The sequence below is a fragment of the Vombatus ursinus genome, unplaced genomic scaffold (assembly GCF_900497805.2).
Source record: "Vombatus ursinus unplaced genomic scaffold, bare-nosed wombat genome assembly UNPS02005286.1, whole genome shotgun sequence".
NCBI lineage: Eukaryota > Metazoa > Chordata > Mammalia > Diprotodontia > Vombatidae > Vombatus > Vombatus ursinus.
In genome coordinates this window covers 14,064,780-14,091,390 of record NW_020945064.1, presented here as the reverse complement: position 1 = coordinate 14,091,390, position 26,611 = coordinate 14,064,780, and the positions used below count along the sequence as shown (strand labels likewise).

General features: G+C 41.9%; 1 protein-coding gene across 5 annotated transcripts in view; it reads left to right on the top strand.

Moving 5' to 3' along the window:
• DNAAF1 (dynein axonemal assembly factor 1) overlaps nucleotides 1–17,504 on the top strand; it is a 53,793-nt gene extending 36,289 nt beyond the window's left edge. For 4 of the 5 annotated variants that reach the window (XM_027847656.1, XM_027847653.1, XM_027847654.1 and 1 more), the window contains 11 exons: nucleotides 79–214; nucleotides 1,259–1,350; nucleotides 5,295–5,516; nucleotides 5,635–5,801; nucleotides 7,858–7,979; nucleotides 8,732–8,898; nucleotides 10,592–10,858; nucleotides 12,084–12,184; nucleotides 12,704–12,766; nucleotides 14,743–15,103; nucleotides 17,028–17,504. In XM_027847656.1, coding sequence (XP_027703457.1) covers nucleotides 79–214; nucleotides 1,259–1,350; nucleotides 5,295–5,516; nucleotides 5,635–5,801; nucleotides 7,858–7,979; nucleotides 8,732–8,898; nucleotides 10,592–10,858; nucleotides 12,084–12,184; nucleotides 12,704–12,766; nucleotides 14,743–15,103; nucleotides 17,028–17,134 — 1,805 coding nt within the window. In that variant the 3' untranslated portion in view covers nucleotides 17,135–17,504. Of the gene's footprint in view, nucleotides 1–78; nucleotides 215–897; nucleotides 989–1,258; nucleotides 1,351–5,294; nucleotides 5,517–5,634; nucleotides 5,802–7,857; nucleotides 7,980–8,731; nucleotides 8,899–10,591; nucleotides 10,859–12,083; nucleotides 12,185–12,703; nucleotides 12,767–14,742; nucleotides 15,104–17,027 lie in introns of those variants that run through there. The other variant, XM_027847657.1, reaches the window with a different exon arrangement.
• Nucleotides 17,505–26,611: the final 9,107 nt, after the last annotated feature.

The window sequence follows — 26,611 nt, the reverse complement described above, 5'->3', positions numbered from 1 at the left end:
TTAATGATTGGAGTCCTTTTTGTGGAAATTATTGCATGTAACTTTTGCTTGTATTACAAAGAAATCTCTCTCTTTCAGAGATTAAACCTAAGGAAAAATCGACAGATCCTTCTTCAGAAAAATGGTACCAAAGTGAGCAGAAGCAGAGTGGTGATCAGAACTCAAAAACTCACTCCCCAAGCCAAAAAGCTAATGAAAAAGACAATTGTCATAGGTAATGTCACATTTAACGATAGCCTCTTGATATTTTTTGTGGAAGGCTAGGACAAAAGAAAGTAGTATGGAATGAGCTCCTGAATCTCCTTAGATAGGATAGAACTATCCTAAAAACTATTATTGGAAAATGCTCTGTAAGCAGTGTTAAATAAAAATGTAAAAAAAAAAAAGTATTGATCCTACACATTGGTGGTATCAAACTCAAATCCCTGGGGCTCCATAAGGACTTAGAAAAGCACACAGTATTATTATATATATTCCATTGTATTTTCAATTATTTTGTTAAATATTCCCCAATTACATTTTAATCTGGTTCAGGTGGCACTCAGGAGGGCTGCCTGTGGAGTATTTGATATCTCTGCTGGACACATTAAAAGGAAAGAGTTAAACAGTTTTCTTTCAGGCATCCAGCTTCCTAACTACCATGTCTCATCACTCACTTTTCTCTTTTATTCATCCTGATTTTCTTTTTCTTTTTAAAAATGTTTTGTTGCATTTTCTTTTAATCCAGCAATCACTTCCCAACAATGCCCAAACAAAACCCCACCCTTCACAGAAAGCAAGGAAAGGAGTGGATGTTTCCTGTAACTTGAACAGTACGTGACTGTGGAGACCGACTAGAGTTGGGTCGCCATGACTCCATGTTGATCTCGCTCACATTGTGGAATCACTATGTGGACAGTTCCTTTGCCTCGGCCTTCTTTACCCTCTAGTAATCTTCATTCAGAATTTCTCAAATTCCTCCAAATCCTTCCTGTTTATCATCCCTTAGGTACAGCTGTATTTCATTTGATTCACATGTTTATTCCCTAATTGTTTGGCCACGTGTTTTGTTTCTAGCTCTTTACTGCCATAACTAGCGCAATGATGAGTGTTGATGTACATGTGTCAGTAATATCCTTGAGATGTAGTCCCAGTAGTAAAATTTCTGGATCAAAGGGGATGAACAATTTCATTTAACTTTGTGGGATAGTTCAAATTGTTTAACATAAATCTTATAACTGACTTTAAAATCACTTAATTTACTTTGTTATGATTTCAGAATGACTAAAAGCTTCCTTAGAAAACTTTGCAAGGACCAAAAATTGTATATGACTCCAGCATTAAATGACACGCTTTATTTACACTTCAAAGGTAAGACTTCTGTTTTCAGACAGGCATGGAAAGTTCACCTGTGAACCTAGCAGGCAGCTGCGGTGGCGTGGGAAGAGGGCTGGGCATGGAGTCAGAAAGCCAGGATCTAGGCCTAATCTTTCCCTTGCGGGCTGGGTGACCCTCCTGCACAGGATGCTCGGTGGGCCTCAGCTTCTTCTCTGAGAACAGAAACCTCACAATACCTTCTGTACCCATTTTGAAGATTACTGTCAGTGAGATCATGTATATAGAGTGGTTTGTAGGAAGGAAGGAAATAAGCATTTATTAAGCACCTCGTATGTAACAGATACTGTGCTCTAAATACTTTACAGATACTCATTTGATCCTCGCAACAGCCCTGATTGCTGTTTCTTTAATGAAGGAAGTAGGAATTGGGGCCAGAAGTTTGCCCACTCTGCTCTCCAGAGAGGCAGAGTACTGGGCTGGAATTAGACCTATCTGCTTCCTTCAATATTATCGGTCTAAGGGATGTTTATCAGATTCATTCTACCTTCTGATTGTTGTTTCATCAAGAGAGAGAGGGGCATAATGGGGAGCAGGAAGCAGGACTCTTAGGTTTATATCCAAAGCTTGATTCCCTTTCCACCAAATACAAATTTCCACAACGAAAGCACATAGAAATTAGCAAAGAAACCTGTTTATCTAATTTGATAGCAGACAGAAACCAGAGAAAGTATCCAAAAGAGTGTGCGCGCGCACACACACACACACACACACACACACCACCCCCAGATAAGACAGGGCGAAGGAGCTCTCCCACTGGGAATGAGATAAGTCAGCTCGGCTGAGAGTCTCAGATCTCACCCAAGGAGAAGTTCCCAAGGTCTCTAGTGTTGCAGTCTGGGGACAGGACGTAGTGGAGACTGCCAGCTCCCCTTACGTTGCCTTCCTCCCAGAGTCTCAGCAACCTGAAGTGAGGCTGGCCTCAGCCATCTTCTCTCTGGAAGCCCAGAGCACCCCGAATTCTAACAGACTCGGCAGCCTGAGGACAACAGAGGAGCTGTCCTCTCTCCTGCCCTCGCCAGCTCTGCTCTGCCCCTCACACAGGCACAAGGCATTGATCATCTCCACTAAGGAGAAAGTCCCATCCCAGTGAACTGGGGTCACTGTGGATTTACACTTTTTGGGAAAACCGTTTCCAATACAACAATGTCAGTAAAATCATAATAGGCTTAGGTAGGTAGGCGTTCCTCAAATACAGTGCTGTCATTTTGTGGACGCTTGGTCTTGTCTTGTTCCAGTCTCATGGGTTCAACTAAGAGCTGTTTACCTTCCAAGTCATTCCCTTCAGACCTGACCTTTGATCTGACCCTTCAGCCTTCCAAGTACCATACTGCGATTATTGTGAAAACTTGCTGACTTCACTATTTCTACCTCTCCCTTCCTGAGTTCATCCTGTATAGAAAGGCCAGACAAAAACTGCTCCCTAAATCTATGTTCGTGCTACTGTCTTAAGAGCCTACAATGACAACTCCCTGTCCATCATGTCCAATCCAAACTCTTCGTGTTGGTTTCTCGCTCTCCATAACCCGGTCCCGCTTTACCCAATCTTTCAGCCAGGCCAGTCTCCCCTGCCCCTTACACACGTATTAGTTTCATTAACTGTTCACTCATGGCATTGTTTACTCATGTGAGGGATGCTCTTTGATTATTCAAGGCCTATGTGACTTCTACCTCCAGGAAGCCTCTAAAGCCCATTAAGGCCATCTCTATTTTCTGACTTTCTTCATTTTTATTTTATTCTTTAAAGTATTACTATCTGAACCATACATTCTGTCCCTTAATTATATGCAATGTAGCACTTAAAAATGCTTTTTCATTGTTTTCACTAATTGTTTCATGCCACCCCCTCTGCCCTCCAAAGAGAGAAAGTAAACTCTTGCTAAGAGCCAGTGTCATGGCCTCTAGCACAATGCTGAATCATAGTAAGCGCTCAATAAATACTCGCTGAATTTAATTTTCCAACTGAAACACCTCTCTTGTGTACCCCCCTTTTGCCTTTCATCTCCATGCACTTTCTCCTCCTTACCAGCCTTGGCATTCACCCAGCTTACAAGCACGGGACTGATACCTTAGACATGAGAACTGTGGGCTAACCCCACTCCACCCCCCCTCATTTGATAGATGAGGAACCTGACGCCTAGAGCCAGAGAGGGAGCTTGCATGAGATCAGAGCCAGTGAGAAGCCTAGCCAAAGCTCTACCCCCAGCAGCCTAGCTCTGGAGCCTAGGGGGTTTTCTACAAAAAAAAAAAAATCATAGACTTGAAACAGGATCAATCATGTATATATTTTGCCCATTCTATTATGATCGGCTTTAGGTGAAACTAGATGAAACTAGATTGGTATTTGCTTCAGAGCAAGTAGGTGGTACAGTATGATACAGCACTGGGCCTGGAGTCAGGGAGACTTAAGTTCAAATACAGCCTCAGACATGGACTAACTGGGTGACCTTGGGCAAGTCACTTAACCACTGTCTGCCTCGGTTTCCTTGACTGTAAAATGGGTATAATAATAGCACTTACCTCACAGGGATGTTGTGAAGATCAAATGAGGTACTGTATTTGCAAAGTGCTCAGCACAGTGCCTGACACATAGTAGGCACTATATAAATCCTTTTTTCCTTCTTTCCTCTTCATTTTTCCCCTCTGTTGTACACCTCCTTCATTTCCACCCCCAACCATCCTTGGGCATCACAGCTTTCAAACTTTGGTTAGAAAAGTGAGGGAACAGGCTTAGAGCAACAGTGGCTGGCAATCCTGGTCATCTGGAGCTAAGAATGGACAAGCAGGTAAAAGAGAAGGGCAGGAGACAATGGACTTAAGGGAAAAGATCCAGGTGGTGGAGGGAGGGGGAGCTAGGACAGTGCAGGATAAAGAACCAAGGTGCTAATCCATCAATAAGTGCCTGCTGTGTGCCAGGCACTGTGCTAAGCACCAGAGATACAAAAACAGACAAAAGACAGTCCCTGCCCTCAAGGAGCTCACAGTCTAATAGGAGAGACAACACATAAACAAATACATACAAAGCAAGCTCTGTGTGGGATAAATAGGAAACAATCAACAGAGGGAAAGCACTGGAATTAAGAGGGGTTGGTAAAGGCTTCCTCTAAAAGACGGGATTTTAGTTAGTCATACGTAATCCTTCTCCAATCACCATGGCAGTTTCACTCACTTACAGGGCCCATCCTCCCCTCTTGTGGCTTTTTCCCCTTCTAGGACAAAGAGATGTCTCACTTTATACAACACATAGCACCTCACTGCCATAAGTGGGGGAATATGGACTGGAAATAGAAAGTGTTTCCTAAGAGGTTTAAATACAGGTGTTAGAATGGCAGGCATATAATAAGGAAAGTACATTTGGACCTTCATTTTTACCTTTTGGATTTCAGCATCCGAGAGGTCAGTGATACTCTTCCATAAGTTCTTTTGTTATGCTGTTAAGGCATGGAATAGTAGGATGAGTTAGATACTCATTCATTCCACAAACATTTATTGAGACCCTGCTTTGTTCAGACAACAAGCTTCTGTCCTAGAGGAATTACAAAGTTTAGAGAAGCCCCTACTTTTGTAGAGTTTATGATGTAGTAGAGTCATAAGACATAAACATAGGTTATTCTCATATGTAGAATTTCATCATACCTGCCTTAGAGTGATATATCACAGAACACTATGTCAAGTCCCAGGGTATTAGGGAAAGCTTCCAAGAGGAAACAGCAGGGCATAGATCGGTCCAGATTATCTGGACTATAGAGCATGGGGACACTAAAAACACGAGACAAAGCTGGCACCCTCATAGAGGGCCTGGAGCATCCTGCACTATGGATCAGGCCGTGACCCAGCTTCTTTTAAGTAACGTGTCTCTAATTCTCACTCTGCTGACATCCAGTTCCTTTTAGCTTCATCTGCATGTTCATTTGCTCTAGGTTTTGACTGCATTGAGAACCTGGAAGAGTATACAGGATTACGGTGTCTTTGGCTGGAATGTAATGGGATACAGAAAATTGAGAACCTGCAGGCGCAGACAGAATTGCGTTGCCTCTACTTGCAATTAAATTTAATTCATAAAATTGAGAACCTTGAACCCTTGAAAAAACTGGATTCCCTCAACCTCAGTAATAACTATATCAAGACCATTGAGAACCTGTGTAAGAAGTGCCATGTGCTAAGTGTCCATTTCCCATCATATCCATTACTTTCCTACTTCTGAACCTTTTCCATAATCTTTGGTGTTGACCCTTTAATCTGGCTGTAATTATCTTTCAGCTTGCCTCCCAGTTCTAAACACACTACAGATTGCTAACAATCACCTAGAGACCGTGGAAGACATTCAGCACCTAAAGGACTGCCTAAGTATTTGTGTTCTTGACCTTTCCAACAACAGGCTGAGTGATCCGGATATCCTCTGTGTCCTGGAAGCCATGCCTGATTTGGTAACCAAGCCTAGTCAATTAGCCTTCACCCATTCTATCCATCAGCCAATCAACAAGGATCTATTAAGTACCTCCCAAGTGCTAGGGACTCTCAGAGGTGCTGGGATGGAATGAAGTCATTCCTCTTCTTAAAGGAGCTAAGAATCTATAACTGTAGCCTAATAACCCTAAATTTTCTGCAGTTTTCTGCATGTTCAGTTCTGGGTACCTCATTTGAGGAAGAACATTCAGGAAAGACCTTTGAGTCTCACATCATTAGTCGTATGACTTTGGGCAAATCATTTAACCCCTCTGAGTCACAGTTTGCTCATCTGTAAAATAGAGATAATGATATTTTTGCACTACCTGCCTTAAAGGGTTTTTGTGAGGAAAATTCTTTATGGGTATGAGTTGTAACAAACTGCATCATATCCAAAGGAGGGCTGCCTAGATGGGGAGGTGACTAGACACCACCCTCCGTAGGGATACTTAATAGGGGGAATAACGAGAATTAAGAGGGACAAGGGAAAGAGTTCGATGTTCAGCTTGACTACTGAAGACAAAATAGGAGCAAGGGAGAGGCAGATTCCAGCTCCATGTGAGGGAGAACGTCCTAATTTTTGGAGCAGCCGCAAGGAAACGGACTCTGCGCCAGAGGGTAGCGGAGTTCTCTAAGAAGAGGCTGAATGTGCCCTTTTCAGGGCTGTTAATAGAGGAAATTCCTGGAGCTGGTGACCTCTGAGATCTGGGATTCCAGAGGGAAAGTAATTATTGCAAGCATAGAGACTTTTGAAAATGTTTTTACCTACCTGTTATTATATCTGATGACCTACCTTGAACTCCTGAAAGCAGAAGAGGTGTTGGTGAAAATCTGAGGAGTACAGGCAGGTGCTGGGGATATCCAAGTACTTAATCCATATTATAACTGCTCTCTTCTTCCTCTGAAGGGCTAAGTGATCAGCAAGGCCTGGAGGGTCTGTCCCCCCAGTGACATTCCCAGAAGATGGAGGTATCTTTATGGCTAAGGCAAAGGCTCTTGTGTCTGACAAGCAGTACTTTTGATTTTCAAGTTGCTTCTGGTTGGAAAGGGATACACTGAGTAAATGAGACCTAGGTTGAGTCTACTTAAATAGACTGAAGTAGCAAAAATAATTTAATTAATAGAGATGGATAGTGCCATGAATAAATTTGTCTCAGAACTTAGTGATCATCCAATGTGGGGCTCACCATTTTCGTGTCCTGGTCCTCTTTGGCAGTCTGGTGATGCCTATGAAAGTATTGAAATACTCTTCTTAATAATGTTTTTAAATCCATAAAATAAAACGCATAGGTTTGTAAGGAAAACCAGTTCTATTGAAATAAAGGTATAATTTTTTTTCATTCAAGTTCACAGACCCCACCTGAAATTGGGGTCCATGGCCCCAGGTTACTCATAATCCTTGACCTAGATTCTAGTATAAATTCCTAATTTTACAGGAAAACTGAGGCCTAGAGAAAGGAATTAATTGTGTGTCCAGTCACACAAAACAGGGAAAGGAAGGGAGTGGGAATAAGCATTTACATAGCACCTACTACATGCAGGACACTGTGCTAAGCACTTTATCTCATCTGATCCTCTCAAAAACCCAGGGAGGTAGTGCTGTTATCCCCATTTTATAGATGAGGAAACTGAGGTAGACAGAGGTAAGTGATTTGCCCAAGGTCACCCAGCTAGTGAGTATCTGAGGATTTGAACTCAGGTCTTCCTGACTCCAAGCTCAGCTCTATATCCACTTTTACCATCAGATGCCTCAATAATCATTTAGTTAGAGAACAGTTTGCATTATTCTTGAAAACCTCATGAATAAAATTTCAAACCATGGCTACATGTTCAAAGAAAAGGCCATTCAGTTACCTGAAGAATTCTAGTAAAAAAGCAATTCCTAAATTATCTGATAAAGGATTTGATAAGACATGACTTTTTTGTGCAGATGTATCTCATAAATTCATAGCTGCTTAATGCATAGAACATGGAAATATCTGAATCATGTCATTTTCATTGCCATTACTTAATTTTATTGTGCTTCTTTGCTCATAGCGTGTACTGAATTTGATGGGAAACACAGTGATTAAAAAAATTCTGCACTACAGAAGAACTGTTACCATTCGACTCAAAGTCTTAACCTACCTGGATGATAGGCCAGTTTTTCCAAAGGACAGGTAAAAATAATTATGATGAGTTTAATAGACAACATTTGCCTCTCACCTTATAGTTCACCTTATTTTCACAAATGTCCCATTTGATCTTCCAAACACCCCTGTGAAGAAAAGTATGAGTACTTTATCCCATTTTACGGATGAGGAAACTGAGGTTCAGAGAGATTTCTTAGCTCACTTGTAGTCATATGGATTGTTAAGTAACTAGAAGTGGGACTCAAACCCCCTCTCAAGTGCAATATTCACTGGGTAAATTTTAATTTTTTAGACTGTCAGATATAACATCATGCTTTAATAATTTAGATTTTTATTTGAGGAGTTTGAAATACAGAATGTTTTGAAGAGAGTTTTATTCCATATTTTCAAATACACATTCACTGAAACCAGCTTCACTAAGTAGATCTGCTTTAGAGACTAGTTTAGAATGCTAAGACACGTTAGCACCATCCATCACTGGGCTGGCATTGCCTGGCAGAGCCTCCAGAGCCCACCTCTACACCAGCAGACTGGGCCTTTAAGGAAGATGTGAAGTCAGGTGACTTTTTTAAAAGGAAAACTAACCCATAACCTGTTTTCTTTCTTGTATGCAAAGAATGGTTATAAATAGGTTCACTAGTTTTCCACTGAGAGAAAATAAATTTTTGGTTGCCCAAATATGTGCTCTTATTTTCTTTTGAATTACAGATTTTTAAATCTCACACACACCCCACCCATAAGTTATTCTGAGGCATTCTGTGCTTTTCGCTTCTAAACAGAGCGTGTGCAGAAGCCTGGGCTAGGGGAGGGAGTGAAGCTGAGAAGGAAGAAAGGAGGAAATGGGAAACCAAAGAACGGAAAAAGATTGAGGAGAGCATTGATGCGTTGGCCATGATCAGGCGAAGAGCTACGGAGAAAAAGAAACAAAAAGAAATGGAGGAAAAAGGTATCCTGGGTAGAGAAAGCAACAGTCACCAGCAGGGCCCATTTGGAGAAGGAGCCTACATTCTAACCCTTTTGGCCGTTAACTTGAGAGGCAGCTTGGCCTGGCAGCTCACCCCAGAAGACCTGGGTTCACCTGGGTGTGAACATCTTGTGGCTGTGTGATCCTGGGCATGTCACTTAATTATTCATTGCCCTGAACAACGTGGATAAATTGCTGACGTGCATCAGCCGAGGAATTTGTACACTGGGAGTTCCCTAGACTGATGAAAGCACCCTCTTTCACTGGCTGATAACCTTAACCTAATATTCCTTGTCTTAAGGTAGCCTATCTGTAATTGCCTCAAGTCGGCTCATTTGCAGATTGGCAGACAGGACTTGGTCAAAAGCAGAGAAAAATTTGACCCAGACTTTGAAAAAGAGTTAATTTTTCAAAATAACCCTTGTTGAGCTAGAAAATAACTCATCATATAATTAAATAAATTGTATTAATTCATTTTAGGTCTTAAATTCATAATTTTATACTAATTTAATTGCTTTTAACTCACTGAGTTTTTAAATCAATTTTTAAAAATTATTAGTATTATTATTATGACTATTATGTATTGTCCATTTACATCCTCTTCTGTCGGATACTTTTTCATGATGCAGAAGCTGCTCTGGGTTCTTGCAGGCTGTGTCAGGAGCTGGCAGGTTCCACTCTGTTAGGTGAAAGAGGTTAAGAGGAAATTCCTCAGATGGCCCTGACCACAAGTCGCGTGGTCCTGCTCTTTGGAGAGAGGGTCCTGGCCAGGTTGGCGTTGGGCTGGTCTTGACATTGGCTGTGTCAGAGCAGCTTGTAGTTAAGTATCAGGAGAAGCAGTCCACACGCCAACCACCAGCATTCAAGCTCACGGCTTCCTAACTTCAGGTCTAACATGCTCTACCCAGTGTCCCAGGCTGCTCTGAGGATCCCTCACAGGGACCCCTTCATGCAGGCGCCTGCATTGGGAGTCAGTGCCCTAGGACGTTTGTGAGTCATGAATCATGGGCACTTATTATAATTACTTGGTACTGTTATCAATACCTTCGAGGACGTGTACGTCACCTCCCCAGTGAGCTCCTATGCTCCTAGAAGGCCAGGGATGTGTCTACTTCAGTTTTATCCCTCTTGGTGCCTACTTTTGTTTGGGTGTTGGGGTTCTGTGCACACCTGTGGGGTTGACGGACCCCAGCTTCCACTCAGAGCCAGCTAGTGCTCTGGCCTGCCTGAAGAACGCTGCCCAGACCATTGGGGTGGGGTGGTGGAATAACGGTCACCATCACCATCATGGCTAGTCTGTGCATCCCATCTAAAGATTTACAAAGTGCTTTACAAACATATTATCTCATTTGAGCCTTGTGGCAACCTTGGAAGGGAGGTGCTATTGTGATCTGCATTTTACAGATGAGGAAACTGAGGCAAGCAGAGGTTGTGACTTGCCCAGGGTCACCCAGCTCATCAGTGTCCGAGGCCTGATTCCTGAGCGCTACCCATTGTGCCTCTTCATAGCCCTTGTTGTGTAGGGAAGTGAAGGGAGTACGTGGGTGTCAGCTGCATATTTAGGAGGGCTCCCTGTCTTACAGCTGGCGCCCCATCAGATCCCCCATCACTTCCTAACATTTGCACAGACATAAGCCTGAAATGCTCCCCTTCTTCAATCTCTAACTCCATGTAGGAGAAATTCCACCACCAAACAACAGTGTGAGTGCTGATCCAGACACAGAGGGAGGTCCGCAGCCCACTGCTGAGGAAGCCACGAGGCAGAAGATAGAGAAGTTTGTCCAAGAGAGTTTTGAGGCCCAGGATGAAGCCTTTTCCGAAGACTCTAGTGTGGAAAGTGAGGCACCTACTGAAGCTCAAGGAGAAAGCCAGGAGAAGGGCTCAGACCCAGACTTTCCAGCGAAAGACACAAAGCGCCCAGACCCCGGAGCTGCGCAGGAAGGTAATGGCCAGTCAAGAGATAGCTGGAGCCCAGAGCAGAGCCGGGCCTTACTCCAGTGAGTGAGTTACAGAGTGGAACATCCGCTGAGAGCTGTCAACAATAAACGAATCGGACCCTAGAGTCAAGTGAAGTGTTCTTTAGTATCTGAGTTATCATTAAATGTCTGGGAGGTGGGAATAAACACAGGTAGTCAAGTGGTGCAAAGGGAGCTTGGGTGGCACTCGAGATCTTTTTCATTGCCTTAAACTCAGGCTAATCCAGAGCCCTCCCTGAGCAGTGACTTGTTGGCAGTGGCCAGGAGAGGTCTGGCCAGCTCTGGGTAATCCCCACCCCAGGCTGCACTCGTCCCACCCTTTCTCTCCCTGTCCTCTTGGTCTTTTTAAGACTTCCCATTCCTGATCCCACCTCTGTCAGCATCCATCTTGGGGGACCCATAGCTGTGCCTGCCACAGAGACACCCCCCCCAGGCCAGCCCGTGCCCTTCTGGCACTGAGGCCTGTTGAGAGGTGGCTTGGTAAATGCAGGATCAGGGGTCAGGGGAGGGATGGCCTTCCAGCCATTGCAGCCTCACCTCTGTTCTTGGTAGCAGCCTTTCGTAATCCCTCAGGTTCCAAGGGGACTGCTTATATTTTTTAGGTTGGTTAAATTGGTGGCTTCCTAGGGCCTGACAAGGAGGAACTATTGTCTCAGTACCAGGCCTCCAAATGATGCTGTATACACTAATACCATCCAAAGGACGTAGATTCTTATTAGCTCCTGTCCCGGAGGGGCCCAGATGTTTTATTAGGAGATTAATGTTGATCATCAGTACAACCAACTGAACATGCTTAGTGATTTTGACATTTCAGTTCATTCACCGCACCAAGCGTCAGGACGATTCTCGAGTCACTTCAGGCCCTCATCCAGATTCTTTGTTCATCCATGCTCACAGCTCCTTCTGTGGGGTCATACAGAGCAGACGTGTGCCTTACTTTTCTAGTCCTGAATTTTTCTCCTTGCCTTATTTTGTACAGCTTTTCCCAGATTTCCTTTTATGGTGGGGGTGGCCCTTTCTAACCTCAGTGTCTTGTCCTTGTCCATAGGCACTTCATCCTAGATCTTGGGCCTATTTTCCTTTGTCCATCTTACTCTTAGACCTGTTTTGCTCTGTTTATCAACTAGAAAACAGCCTACAAAATTAATTCCTACAAAAAAAAGGATATATGCAATATTTACTGTTCCTTAGAATCAACATTAAAAGCTCTGACTGCAGAAAAGGCAGAAGTGGACGGAGCTGAGGAATTAGAAACCTTTGAATTGGAGGCAAACGACAAGCTCTTCATTGATGTATGTAATGGTTGCCCATGGTGACTAATATTTGCTTTACAATTAGTAGGCTATCTAGTCAAATATGGCTCAGCTCCCAAGTCAATCTGTCCGTAACATGGCCACCTAGTGTGTCACTTCATCAAAGGGGGCTGGTTGGTGCGTTATGTAAAGCACAAGATTGAAAATCAGAGGACTGGGTCCTATTCTCAACTCTACCACTAACATGTCAGGAATTTGGCCTAATAACTTAACTTCTCTCAGTCTCCATTTTCTCCTCTATAAAATACAGGGTTGGACTAGATCTCTAGGTCCCCCTCCATCTCTAATATTCTGTGAATATTCAACATTTTAGTTTAAAATATCCAGATAATAGAAGGTGGAAGGTAGAGAGGCCTTTATTAGTAATCCCCCCACTTTTCTGCTTCAATTTGTGTGGTGGGAACACCTCGGGAATGTATTTCTCTGACAAAATTCTTGGGACATTTTTGCCCCACCCCACTCCGTTCCCTGGTGACATTTTGTAATTTAATTCTTCAGGATCTGCCTGATTTAGAAGATATAGAAGTTAATGAGACCTTTCCAGAAAATTCAGATGAAAACGTAAGTGTCATCAATGATGTGAGTTTTTTTCTCTTTACATGTTTGGTTTAATATCATAATTCTGAGCCATATTTTAATTCTTGAGTCTACAAAGTAAAACTTTATAACACAAATGCAGCACAATGAAGTCTTTAACATTTTCTTAACTGTTTAACATTTTCTTCATCAATGCATGCCATATGAATCATTTATTGATCGATGTAAAATAGGAAATTATCTAATCACTTATAGTTGATAATAGTATATTTTCAAATTAACCACTTAACTGAAAGCTGAGAGAAAAGGAGGAGAGGTGAATTTTGGAGTTAGGAGTTTGGAGTCCTGACTTTTATGACTCCAAGTGACCTTGGGCAAGTCATTTCAGAGATGAATGAATGAATGGATGAATGAATGAATGAATAGGTAGTATGTTTTCATTTGTGCAGTGGTTTACTAAGTTCAAGGTGTACAGAGAAAAGCCAGCCAGCCCCTGGTCTCCAGGAACTCACATTCTAATGGAGGAGACAAGTCAGCTAGGAGGTTCTTGCTGTAAGTCAGATGGAAAAGTCCCGTAGTCCTTAGGATGCAGCGGCAAAGCAGGTGGCAGAAGCACCTTCTCTGACGTCATTTCCACAGACAAAACCACGTCAGCTTTTGATGCTGAGACAGAGCCAAGGACTTGGGTAACGGCTTTCCTCACGCCTTCAAGAGCTGTGGCCAGCCTACATTACCGGGGGAATTGCCTCCTGGGATCATGACTGTGGACACTGGGCTGGGAGCATTGCTGCTCCCAAGGCCTTCCGGCTGAGCCCTGGGGCCAGGTCTCCCATCAGGGTCAGAGGGGAGATGGTGGTCAGGATATTGTGGTGCTGGTCCGACTGGCCTTGTTGCTTCAGCTGCATTGGCTTGCCTGCCCTATGAGCGGCACTTGGGTGGCAGATAGTGGGATGGCTGGCCCCTTCCTTACAGCAGCCATCTTGTGTCTTTGAGCTTCACTTTAGGAATAATAACAGGTGTCCTGTCTATCTCTTACGCTTGTAAGGAAAGTATTATTGTTATGATAATGCGGACATCTTTTATAATTTTACAATCCATTTTGAAGTAACATTATTAATGCATCGTACCCAACTCCACTGCAATGTCATTTGGCTCGTCACCCACTTAGAATACTGTTTCCTTGGAACTGGCTGCCCCCTGTAGTATTGTTTCACCTAATGTGTTTTTGCAGAACTGATTAAAGATATGTCAAGATATGTCTGTTCACTGTATCTCTGTAATATGGACATATTAGTCCTTTACATGTGTATAAGACCACGTGTGTAAAGAGAGTAAAGAGAGAAAGAGATATAAAACATGTGTGATAGGATGAAGATTAGTCAAAACTGTTGGTCCACTCAGCCATCAGAGACTTTTTGCACCCATATACTCACTTACTTGTAAAGGAAGGATAAACAATCCCCTTACATTTATTAAGCACCTACTTTGGGCCAAGCACTAGTGTAAGCCCAGAAATAGAGAAACAAAAATGAAACGGGTCCTTCTCCTCAAGGAGCTTACATTCTTTTGGGAGGACGCAAGAGACTTCACGTAGGAGGTGATGCTTGAACGCATCTTTGAAGGAAACTGGGATTTCTAAGAGACAGGGTTAAAGAGAGTGCATTCCAGGCCCAAGGCTGTACAAAGGGGTGGAGAGGCAGGAGGGGGCAGGACCAGAACGGGAGTTTGGCTAGACTGTGGCAGGTGACTCGGAGGTGAGCAATGGGGCTGTGGAAGGCTTTGTGTGCCAGCTCTGGATGGGGATGTGACCGCCATCCTGTATCGGGGTGGGGGGGGCCTCCGGGGGGGGGGGCTCCCGGGCCACGCTTTAAGGCCTCGTTCCATTGGCAAACAACACACGCCTCCTCTCTTGTGGTAGCGTACAACAGCCAAATGACGTGTCACGGCAGTGCTGTGGTGATAGGTTTTCAAACTGTATATCTTGTTTTTCCTTTTCATAGAAAGCTTCTTTTCCAAAAATTGAAATAATTTCTGGAGCAAGTGATGACAGTGATCCCGAGCTGGAGGAAGGCTGCACAGTACAGGAGGAAATGTCCGCAGATGCACTTTCTAATATATTTAAAATTTCTAAAGACACCTCAAAAAAGGCCATCACACCCCTTACAGAAATAGTGAAAGCAGAATCAAACAGGGAGTTGGAGACCAAAAATGACCACACGCAGCTAGCAGAACCATTGATTCAAGAGGTCGGTAAAAATCCACCGGAGGAGTCGCTGGTGTCCCCAGCCTGCAGTGAAGAAAACCGCGACACTCTTTCTGGTGTAGACCAGAACGATGCTCGGGCTTCACCCTCCTTGTCAGGTAACGTGGCGCTCCCTCGCTACATGAGAGGTTTGTTTTGTCACTGAAAACACGCTCGTACAACTTCAAAAACAGTCTCAGGGAGGAATCTGGCCATGCTGAGGGGACTTAAAGCTGGAAGAGGCGGGAGCTGAGGGGTCATTTGGTCAAACACCTTCATTTTATAGAATGAGGAAGGTAAGGCCCCCAAAGACCTATTGTCCCGTAGAGCTGGGCCCAGGCTGCCTGTTACTAATCACAGATGGTTGTCATTTTGTCCTCTCTGTGGTGCCTGTAATATCCAATGATATTTTAAAACAGCAGATTCTCAGCTGTGAGGTAGAAATCAATGCCCTAACATAATCTAGAGTTTGTTTCATTATGGAATCCTTCTGTGCTTCCGATCCAAAAGACGACTCTTAGTCTGCTGTGTTTTATGTATTTATCAGGAGCATTTCTTTATGAATCCCAATTTAACTCTGTGAGGTAAAATTTAATCCAGCTTTGACATTTCTGTCACTAGATTAGGATTGGGAGTATAAAACTAATACTGTGGAGCCTGCTACCCTTGGGCAGTACTTTGATATCTAGTAATAATACTGAGTTACTTAGATTTATCTAGTAATGCCTTAAGGCTTCCCCCCTGCTTTCTTCACAGCAACTCCTATGAAATAGGCAGCATGTTATCTCCCCTATTTTACAGATGAAGTAACTGGGATTCAAACTGAATAACTTTCCCAGGATCACACAGATAGTGAGGGCCAGCACAAGGCCTCAGACCTCGGTGTCCCATGCTTGGTCCCGTAGTCTCACCTCTGACTAAGATAAATCGCATCTACCAGCTGAATGACGTTACTCAAATCCTGGCTTTCCCCTTTGCTGTGCTGTTTTGGTGTGGCATCCCTTACTCTGGACCGTGTGATAATTCCAATTAGAGTAGCCATAGTGACTCATCCAAAAAGCTGCAACAGCTTCCTTCCTTCGAGAAGCTGAACAAGACTATGTCCATTACAGAACTCTAGCAACAGAGAATATATTGCTCCTTGAGGAGCTGGTTCCCTGGACATAATAAAGCCAAATTCTACTGAAGAGTGAAACAAACCTTTTTAAAATCACATACTTAATAAAGAAATAACATGAAATTTTAGTAATGAAATTCAAATTTTTAATAATCATTCACAACAAGTGAAATCATTGAAGATGAAAACATAATACAGTCTAATGGCAGAAATTCTGGTAGTGTTGTCATCTGCCCCACATATTGGTCACATAATAGAAGGAAAAATTGCTCTAATGACTTCACTGATTCTTCACTAACTTCAAATAACTCGAACTTTTTACACTTTCTGTCCCACGGACTGTCATTCCTACACTCAGACTTGGTGATGATTCTCTTGTTGATGACAAACACATGGACAGTCTGTTAAAGTTTTCTTGAATTGGGAAGGATAGCAACAGATAAAGCTAGGAACCCAAAATTCATTCGATCCTTGCTGAATGATGAAGGCTGATAAATGTGTAAATGATTCCTGTTTGACTTTCACTCTATTTTTTAAATTATGGGCATGCTCATTAATACTGTTAGCACATCAGTATGGCTTCTGTTGAATCAGGCAAAGTGTTGAATATTACTGGACCCTATGGATGGAATGTAGCCTTAGCTTGTTATAGGGGCTAACCATCATGGTTAGATGGATTAAGTAGCCAGCATGGGACATTTCCAAAGAATAAATCTGTGACCATTCATAAATTACTGAAGTTCAGAATTATGTTAAATAATTTTCTGTTAAACAGTGAATATGTATATAAAGATGCCATGAATATCATTGAATTATGGAAAGTTTCTGTATATATTAACTTGTCTTTTAACAGAATAAACAGATTTCAGTAACTATGTCTCATATTTTCAGAAAGGAGGCTGATATTTTGTATTGCGTTTCAACAGGAAGTGATGCTTCAAAAAAGAAGGTGCAGTTTTTGACAGAGACTGAAAATTTCATTATGCATGGAATCAAGGAAGGCAATGAAGACATTGAATTTGGGCTAGATTAAATATCAGAGATGGACAGTGTGGGACAGGTAGCATTTATATTCCCACAGGTGTATATGCACACCAGTTTTAAGGTGTGCTGATTATTTGGCATTGCCCCACCATCCAGAGGGTCCTATTTCCAGATCGGTAGCAGAGGGTGGGGAAAAAAGATGGGGCACTCTTATTGTTAAGGGAGAGCACCAGGGCTTGTCCTCTGACAAGTACCTGTAGGTGATAACTAAAGCTGAATTGATCTGTCTATTTAGAATGTTGACTTATTCTTTTAGCTTTTGTAGAGGATGTGAAACAGTATTCCTCAAATTCATAGTGTGTGATTTTATTTTTTTCTGTTTAGCTTTGGTTTACCATATTGTTTAACTATATGTTTTCCTTTGGAGCTTTATAAAAATTTCAACATCAGTTTTGAGAATTTGTGTTTATTTTCATGTATAATTCTATCCTTGAAACATACACTGAAGGCATATTTATCCTGTTAACATTTGCTTATAAATTTGGAACAAATTATTATCTTATTATAAACTTAACACTTCTTTAACAGTACAAAATAGTATGTTCAGTTCCATTCAACAAATATATATTAAGCCCATTCTGTGGGCAATATACTATGAGTAAATTCCCCAAACCATAAAATCTGAAATATTTACCTTTTTGATAAAAATTTAAAAAGAAGGAAAATTGGTAACAGAATGCAAACTTTAACAAAATGTCATAAATAACATTCTCTTCATTGTCTGAATATGTATGAAATATGTTTGGTTTGAGGTTTTTTAAATGTAGTTGAAAGAAATGGGTATGTTCTAATTGTGCTAACTTTATTTTGTATCATTTTATATAAAATTTCCATATTTTCTTTGTACTCTTCATATTTGTCATTTTAAATGACACAATAGTATTCTATACTGATATCTCACAGTTTATTTAGTTATTTCCTAATCATGGACCCGATAGTTTAATTTTTTTGCTATTACAAACAAAGCAGCCATGAATGCTTTTATAAAGTTAGATCTTTATTTTTATTTTATTTGTTTTTTACTTTTTTATAACATCCATTCCCTTGGTGTATGCTCAGTTTTGTAACTACTATTGCACATTGCCAAGTTGTACCAATATATTATCCCATCCGTGATTTATGTGCCTGTTTTTTCATAGCCCCATTGAATTCTGTTGCTTTCTAAACTATTTTTACCAATTTTGTGACTGTAAAACAACATTACAAGTTGTTTTAATTTACATTTCTGTGATTATTAGAGAGCTTGAAACATTTTTCAGGAATTTATATGAACAATATGTCTTTCTCCCCTTGAGGTACTCATTTCACAAACATTAAGTGGCTCCTGTATACAAGGTGCTGGGAATACAAAGACAAAATAAAAACAGTCCCTTTCCTCAGGGAGTTTTTATTCTACTGGGGTGAGGAAAGTAGAATATTTACTGGGATAAGAGCTAACAGCCAAGGGATGTAGGACAAGCTTCCTGTAGGAGGTTTGCCTGACTCAAGCCTTGAAGGAAGCTAAAGATTTTAAGTTGAGGCCAGACCCCTCTAACCTTAACTAGGGCCACCCCTCTTAACTACCCCCAACCCTCACTGGCTCATGTGAAAGGTACCCATGGGGCAACAAAGGTGAAGACCAGCATATTTCAGTTTAGGAAGATCCTGAGCCACATTGCAACATGTGGACACAACCCCCTGATCTGGCAGATGGGAAGGGGGTCTACAGAGGGTAAAGATCACAGGCACATGTCATACAAGTGACGTCCCTTCCTTGAGCTGAAGTCCTCTGACCCTAAACCTCATATTTCCCTTTTCTCTCATGCTGATCTTCACTGCCCATCCCCTCCCCCCTAATCCCAAGGCAAGGCATCTTTGCTCAGGTGCACAGTCATAGAACATAGGATCCACCCAGGGTCACACAGTAAGTTGTCACTGGTAGGATTCAAATCCAGGTCTTCTGAAACTAAGATCAGCACTCACTCTACTACACTGCTATGCTGTGCTCTGCTCGCCATGCATGAGGCCTCGTTGGGCCACTTCCTGTGACACTTTGGGCGATTCATTTAAAGCCTCTGGCCTCAGTTCCCTCATCTGTAAAATAAGGGGGTTAGACTAGATATCTAAGGCCCCTTCTGGCTCTAAGTCTATAAATTTGGGTCTTAAATGTAGCTCGGTTCTGACTTATCCCAACCCACTGGGAAGTTGGGTCCTCAGATGGTGGCTACGTCTGAGGGCTCTAGGGTCACCCCTGAGAGGCTGGGTGGTCTTTCTAATACCGTTGGCTCAAGCCCTCATTCTCATGTTCTCTCCAATATTAATCATCAGTGATTGCTGTCCCACTATCATTTAGCCAGTTTATTAATGCCCCACTCTCAATTTAGTCAGATATCTCCATTGATATCACCAGGAGGCAATTAACATCAATTAAGTTTTACAAAGGGATATTTACTGAGAAGATAGAGCAAGAACAGAAGTCAATCAGTAAAATAAGTATTTATTAAGCTCCTGTTTACCAAGCACCGTGATAAGGCACAAAACAGTTCCTGTTCTCAAGGAGTGCACAGTCCAGTGGGGAAGATATGAAAACAAATAGGTACAAACACGCTCGTGCACGCGCACACACACACTCACACATACACACACACACACACACACAATGCACATACATGATAAATTACAGACAATCAACTAAGGGAAGGCGGGTTTCCAGGGAAAGACTGGGGTGTTAGCTGGTACTTGAAGCACCAGGGAAGACAGGAGGGAGAGATGAGATGGGAGAGAATCCCAGGCGTGGGAGATGTCCCACACCTGGGAGATGGGGTATTGAGCAAGAAAAAAGGAATCCAGTGTCACTGGATCAGAGTATGTGGGGGGGGGTGGCTAAGTAAGGTGTAAGAAAGCTAGAAAGGCTAGGGAGCAGGTTATGAAGGGCTTTCTATTATATTTATGTTACAGGATTTTCTAGTTGTTCTTGGAGGTGATAGGGAACCATTGGAGCTTCTTGCTTAGGGGCATAACAGAGAGTTTTGCTTTAGGAAGGTCAATTTGATGGCTGAATGTAGGATGGACTAGAATGGGAAGAAACGAGGTGGGGAATCCAACCAGCAGGCTCTTGCAATAATTCCAGGTATGAGGCGATGAGGGCCTGGACCAAGGTGATGGCAGTGTCCGAGGAGAGAAGGGCACATAAATGAGAGAAGGTATGAAGGTAAAATTGGCAGGAATTGGCAACATTGGATGTGAGGTGTGAGAAAGAGGGAGGAGTTGAGGATGACACCCAGTCTGTGAGCCTGGGTGCCTGGAAGGATGATGGTACCCTCAACAGTAATGGGGAAATTCAGAGAAGCAAGGGTTTTTTTGAGCGGGGGCGGGGGGGAGATAAGTTGTTTTGGACATGTTAGGTTTAAGGTATCTACTGTACATCCCGCTAGAGATGGCTAATAGGCAATTGGAGATGTAAGAGGTTAGGAGAGAAGTTAGGGCGACTGCTGGTGGAGTTCTGAACTGCTTCAACCATTCTATAGAGCGATTTGGAACTATGCGCCAAGGTCTATAAAACCATGCGTACCCTTTGACCTAGCAATACCACTACTAGGTCTGTATCCTCAAAGAGATTAAAAACCAAAAAGGAAAAGGACCTATATGTACCAAAATATAGCAGCTCTTTTCTGGAGGTAAAGAATTAAAATTTGAGGGGAAGCTCATTAATTGGGAAATGACCGAACAATTTGTGGTGTGTGATTATGATGGAATACTGTTGTACTATAAGAAATGATGAGCAGGATGCTCTCAGAAAAAACCTGGAAAGACTTCCATGGGCTGATGCAAAGTGAAATGTACTGGGTTTAAAGTAACAGCAATATTGTAAGATGATCAGCTGTAAATGACTTATCTATTTTCTGCAATACAATGATCCAAGACAACTCTGAAGGGCTTATGATGAAAAATGCTATCCATCCCCAGAGAAAGAACTGATGGAGTCTAAATATAAAATCAAGCATATTTTTTTTACTTTATTTTCCTTGAGTTTCTTTTTTTTCTATGTTTTCTTTAACAACATGACTATTATGGATGTGTTTTGCATGACTACACATGTATAACCTATATCAAATTGCTTGCCTTCTCAATTGGGGGGCAGGAAGGAAGGGAATGAATGTTAAAAATTGTTTTTCCATGTAACTGGGGGGAAATCAAACACAAAATAAAAGCTAAAAGATAAGTTAGGGCTGGATAAGTAGATTTGAGTATCAGCAGAGAGATTATAATTGAATCCATGGGAGCTTATGAGATCACCAAGTGTAGCCAAGTGTAGTATGGAGGGAGAAGAGAAGGACAGAGCCCGGAGGGACCCTCCCTGTTAGCAGGTGTTAACAGGTTAAGTGACTTGCCTAAGAAGTAAGAAGAAAAGGAAGTGAAAGCATCAATTGTAGACTGCCTTCTCATGTAGTTTAGAAGGAAGAGAGGTATGGGATGGTAGAAAGTGGAGACAGATGGATCAAGTGAGGTTTTTTGGGGATGTGGGAGGCATGGACATGTTTATAGGCAGTAGGGAAGGAGCCAGTGGATAGGGAGAGGTTGAAGATATGTGAGAGAATGGTGATGACAGAGGAAACAATCTGTTGCAGAAGATGAGATGGAATGAGATCACTTAGGCATGTAGAGGGCTTACCTTGGCAAAAGGAGAATGGGCCACCTCTTCATGTGAGTCAGAGGTGAAGGAGGAGATGGTGATAGAAGGCATCTGGGGAATATGAGGGAAGGAAAGAAGAAGAGAGAGCTTTCAGAAAATGGCCCCAATTTTTTTCAGTTGCAATATGAGGATATAAAGCAAGATTCTCAGCTGAAAGAGGTTTGGGGAGAGAGAGAGAGAGAGAGCTATGGAAGGTTTAAGGAGAGATGAAAAGGTTTGGAAAAGTCACTGTGCTGAGTGGCATAGTGGGTTAATTAGAGAGTTGTAAAAGAATTACCTTGTAGCAGCAAGGGCCCAGTTAAGATTATGTAACATAAATTTGTAGTTGATCCAGAAGTACAAACACATCTTCTAAGCTGGGTCACATTCTCCCCTCTACCACTTAGTGAGAGTGAACTCAAATTTAAAGTGGTTGCTATTCATTCATCCCACCAAGTTCACTTCTGAAGGCAAACTATTTATAGCCTGATTGAAAAAAGTTGTCACATTGGCCATGACTGCCGTCAAATTGGTATGGACTCCAGTTCCTGGACTTTTGGTTACTCTTCTGACCTTTCAAAGCTCACAAGATTAGTCTGTTCCATCTCCTACACTTATTCACCTAAAAGCAGGAAAGAATGAAGCTTCACAATGACAGAAAACCAACAGTCCATCCATTCCTGGCCACACATCAGGTATGGAGGGGAGATAATGGTGTATGGCCTCTCTCCACCCAGAGGCTTAGGAGTACCTCTTTATTTGATCACCACTAGGAAAGAGGCAGACTCTGTTTGGCCAGTTAGTGCATCCAAAATTCCAAAAATCCAATTTTAGCAGTTCCAGTTTCAATCAAAAGCCTTTTCCCCCCTTTTTCTTACAGCATGCAGTAAGCAGACAGCACATAGTTATAAAATATCTGCATGTGTTTGGAATCAGGGCATTCCAGATCATCACATACTTTGAGAAGCAGGTTCCCCAAGCACCTGTGCAGGTTGCCAGCAGGCAGAGACCCCTCTAGATATTCTCTGACCTGGGCCTTTGTTGCCCAGTCGTCCTGTTACATAAAAGACATCAACAGAGGACAACCAAGTAAGTGACAAAATCAGAGCATAATTCACTCAGTCATTCAACAAGCATTTATTAAATGCATACTACACTCCAGGATGTGCTGCAAGATGTGGACACGATGACAAGAAGCTAAATAGTCCTTGCCTACAAGGACATTTAGCACCAGAAGGGACCAGATGGGCAGAATTTGACTTGGAAATAAAAATTTTTATCCTTTACTTTCTTTACTTTTTGGATTAAAAAAAAAGCACTGTGTCAATTGGTATAGTTGGTCCTTCAAGATATTATTAAATTCCAGTCCATGATTCTATAAAAACAGTAAAAGGAATAGTAAAGCTCAGGGTGAGATGAGGCTGTTGAAGAAAGATGACTGAGACAACAAAAAGAGTTTTGTTTGTTTCTTTTGTTTTTAAGCCATATTATGGCAAAGAAGATTAAAGAAGGCCAGGATCACTGCTTAGGATAGGTGGAATGATGGTTATATAACAGAAAAGATGGAGATTCTCAACTTTCATTTTGCTTGTTTTCTCTAACAAAGAAAACGAACTTTGGACTAGAAAAGTCAGAACAAAACCAGTGAATAGGGAGCTGGTACCAAGGATAAGAGGGAGATAAAGAACACTTAATAATCTTTGATCCAAGTTCAAAGTACCAGACATAGATGAACTTGCTCCCAGGGTACTGAAAAATCAGTAGATGCCATAGCCAAGCAATTTTCAATGATCTTTGAAAGAAACTTTGAAAGACAAGAATTCTTGTCTTGATACACCAGGAGTCCGAAGGACTGAAACTGAAACATGCTATTCACCTCTCTCTAGAGAGGTTATGGCCTTAAAATACAGAGAGGCAATGGTCAACTGAGGAATTTCTTTTGCTGGACTATTCATTCTTATGATGAGGGTTTTGGGTTTCATTTTTGTTGTTGTTGTTCAGTGGGGGTGGGAGGAGTAGTTGGAGGGTCAGAATATAAATGCATGTAAAAATAAACTTATTTTTAAAAGAAAAAAAGATTATGTCAAATGAAAAAGACACTGCAGAATCAGAAAAGACCAAATGTCCCAATTTCCAAAAAAAAAAAAAAAAGTGAAATCTGCAAACTAAAGGTCAGTAAATTCAACCTGGGGCTCCTGGCAAAGTTCTAGAAGACACAATTAAAGGGATGGTCACTAGATATTTACCTACATAAGGGTGTTGGGATCACAAAGAGCCAGCAGGAACTTTTTGAGACATGTCATACTATATTAACTTCCATTTTGATAGGGTTTCTAGACTGGCAGACCAGGAGAATGCTGTAGAAAAGTAGATAGTTTACTTAGCAAAGCCTTTGACAAAGTCTCTCCTGATAATCTTGTGGAAAAGGAGAGATGTGCAGTAGATGGTAGTAATTAGGTGAGTTCAAAACTGGTTGAATGGCCAGACTCAGTAATTACTGGTTTTGTTTCAGCTCAGAAAGAGGTCTCTAGTGTTTCAGTGATCTGATTGACCCTGTGCTCTTTCATATAAATTTTTACATATTTTTATCTGTTCACATAAATTGCTGGCATAGATGACATGCTTATCAAATTTTTTTAACATTGGGTGGAATCTTCCTCCTCCCACATCCAATCATTTGCCAGATTTAGTTAATCCCAACATCCTTTGCATCTAGCCTCATCTCTCCAGTCACCCAACATCTAGGTAAGATCTTGACCATCTCTCAACTGGGCCACTGTAACAGCCTCAGGATTGGTCTTTTAGCTTCATTCTCCTCTGCTCTCCAAACTATCACCTACATCAGAGGTGTCAAATGGGCAGTCACATGTGGCCCACAATGTTCCAGAGTGCAGCTAGAACCAGATTAAAATATAGTTCCTATGTGACTGATGTATTAAGAATATATGTATATATATATATGTAAAAATGTGTGGTTTTCTAAGTCAATATGCAGCCCATAGAGACCCTTATATACGGTTTCGTGGCCTCTGTTTTTATTTGAGTTTGATATCGTTAACTGACATGACTGCCATATTGATATTTCTAGAACATAAATCTGACCTTTTCACTCTCCTACTCAAAAAATCTTCAATGGCTCTCTACTGTCTACTAGTCTAGTAAAATTCTAAGTTTCCTTCAAAGCACAGCTCAGCTCCTACCTGAGGCCCTTCCTGATCACCTTGCTAATTGTACTTCTTGAAATTACATTTTATACGGGGCAGCTAGGTGGTACAGTGGATAGAGCACCGGCCCTGAAGTCAGGAGGACCTGAGTTCAAATGTGACCTCAGACCAAATACTTGACACTTATTAGCTGTGTGACCCTGGTCAAGTCACTTAACCCCAACTGCCTAAAAAAGAAAGAAATTACATTATATATATTTTTGGGGCAGCGAGGTGGTCTAGTGAACAGAGAGCACTGGCCCTGGAGTCAAGAGGACCTGAGTTCAAATCCAGCCTCAGACACTTGCTAGCTGCATGCCCATGGGCCAGTCACTTAACCCCAATCGCCTCCAAAAAAATTGAAAAGAAATTACATTGTATGTATTTTGTATTTATGTGTCTCAATGTATCCCCGCTCCCAGAATAATACAAAGTCCTTTGAGGAGGCCCTTTTCCCCTTTTGTCCTTGTACACCCCAGGTTTTATCCATCATGCAAAGGACGACAATTAGAAGGGTGAAGAATCTTGAAGTATACCATATGAGGAGAAACTGGGGAAGTCTGGCCTGGAAAAGAGAAGACTTTTTTTGGGGGGGAGGAGACAGAAGTAAGGGGATAACCATGTATGTATCCAATCAGACTTTCTCTGCTTGGTCCCAGAGGGCAGAGCTAGGAGCAGCATGGGTTAGATGTAGGGAAATCTTCCTAATAACAAGTTATCCATAAGTAGACTGGGCTGCTTTGGGAGATGATTTCACTAGGGGTCTTCAAACGAAGGCTGGGGAAGCACTTCTCATTTCCATAGCAGACTGGATTCTTTTTCATGTGCAGCAGATGGTCTCTGAGACTCTAATTAATAGATTCCATAATTATGCTTCATGGAGTTGGACTTAAAAGGAGCCATTGGAATTCAACATGCAAAGATGAAGGGCAATGATTCTACAACGGTCTCTTCACACTCTTTGACTGGTTTTCCACTGGGGAATGAATATCACCATAAATTTCAGTTGGGTACTTTTGAGATTCTGGATATCAAGATTCAGAAGAGGCAGTATGGCACAGTAGAATAAGCACTAGATTTGGAAATGGCTTCAGATCTCACTTCCATCATCTACTACCTCTGTGACCTTGGGCAAGTCACTTAAGGTCCACAGGCCTCAGTTTCCTCATCTATAAAATGAGGTGGTTGTACTAAATGACTTCTCAGGTCTCCTCCTGCTCAAAATCTGTGACATTTAATAGTTATTTTTCTCAGTTTCTTTTCTTTTTTCTCTGGAAGCATTGCTTTTCCTATTATAAAATTATTTTGTTTTTTATAATTACCCATTTTGTCTATGTAGTGAGAATTACTGTCCCATAGGAGCCATTCTTGGTACCTGTGCAAATTTTTCCCTGCCTGGTTCCAATCCATTGGGATGGCAGGGCTACATGCCCCTCTCTCAAAACTCTGTTACCATCTCCTTCACTGCTTGCCTCTCATCTGGACCACACACAATAGGAAAGGAGAGGGACAGAGGAACAATCTCATTTATGCTCACAACCACCCTGGAATGGAGGTGCTGTGATTATCCCGCCCACTTTTCTCCAACTCTGCTCCTTAAATCCAGGATAGA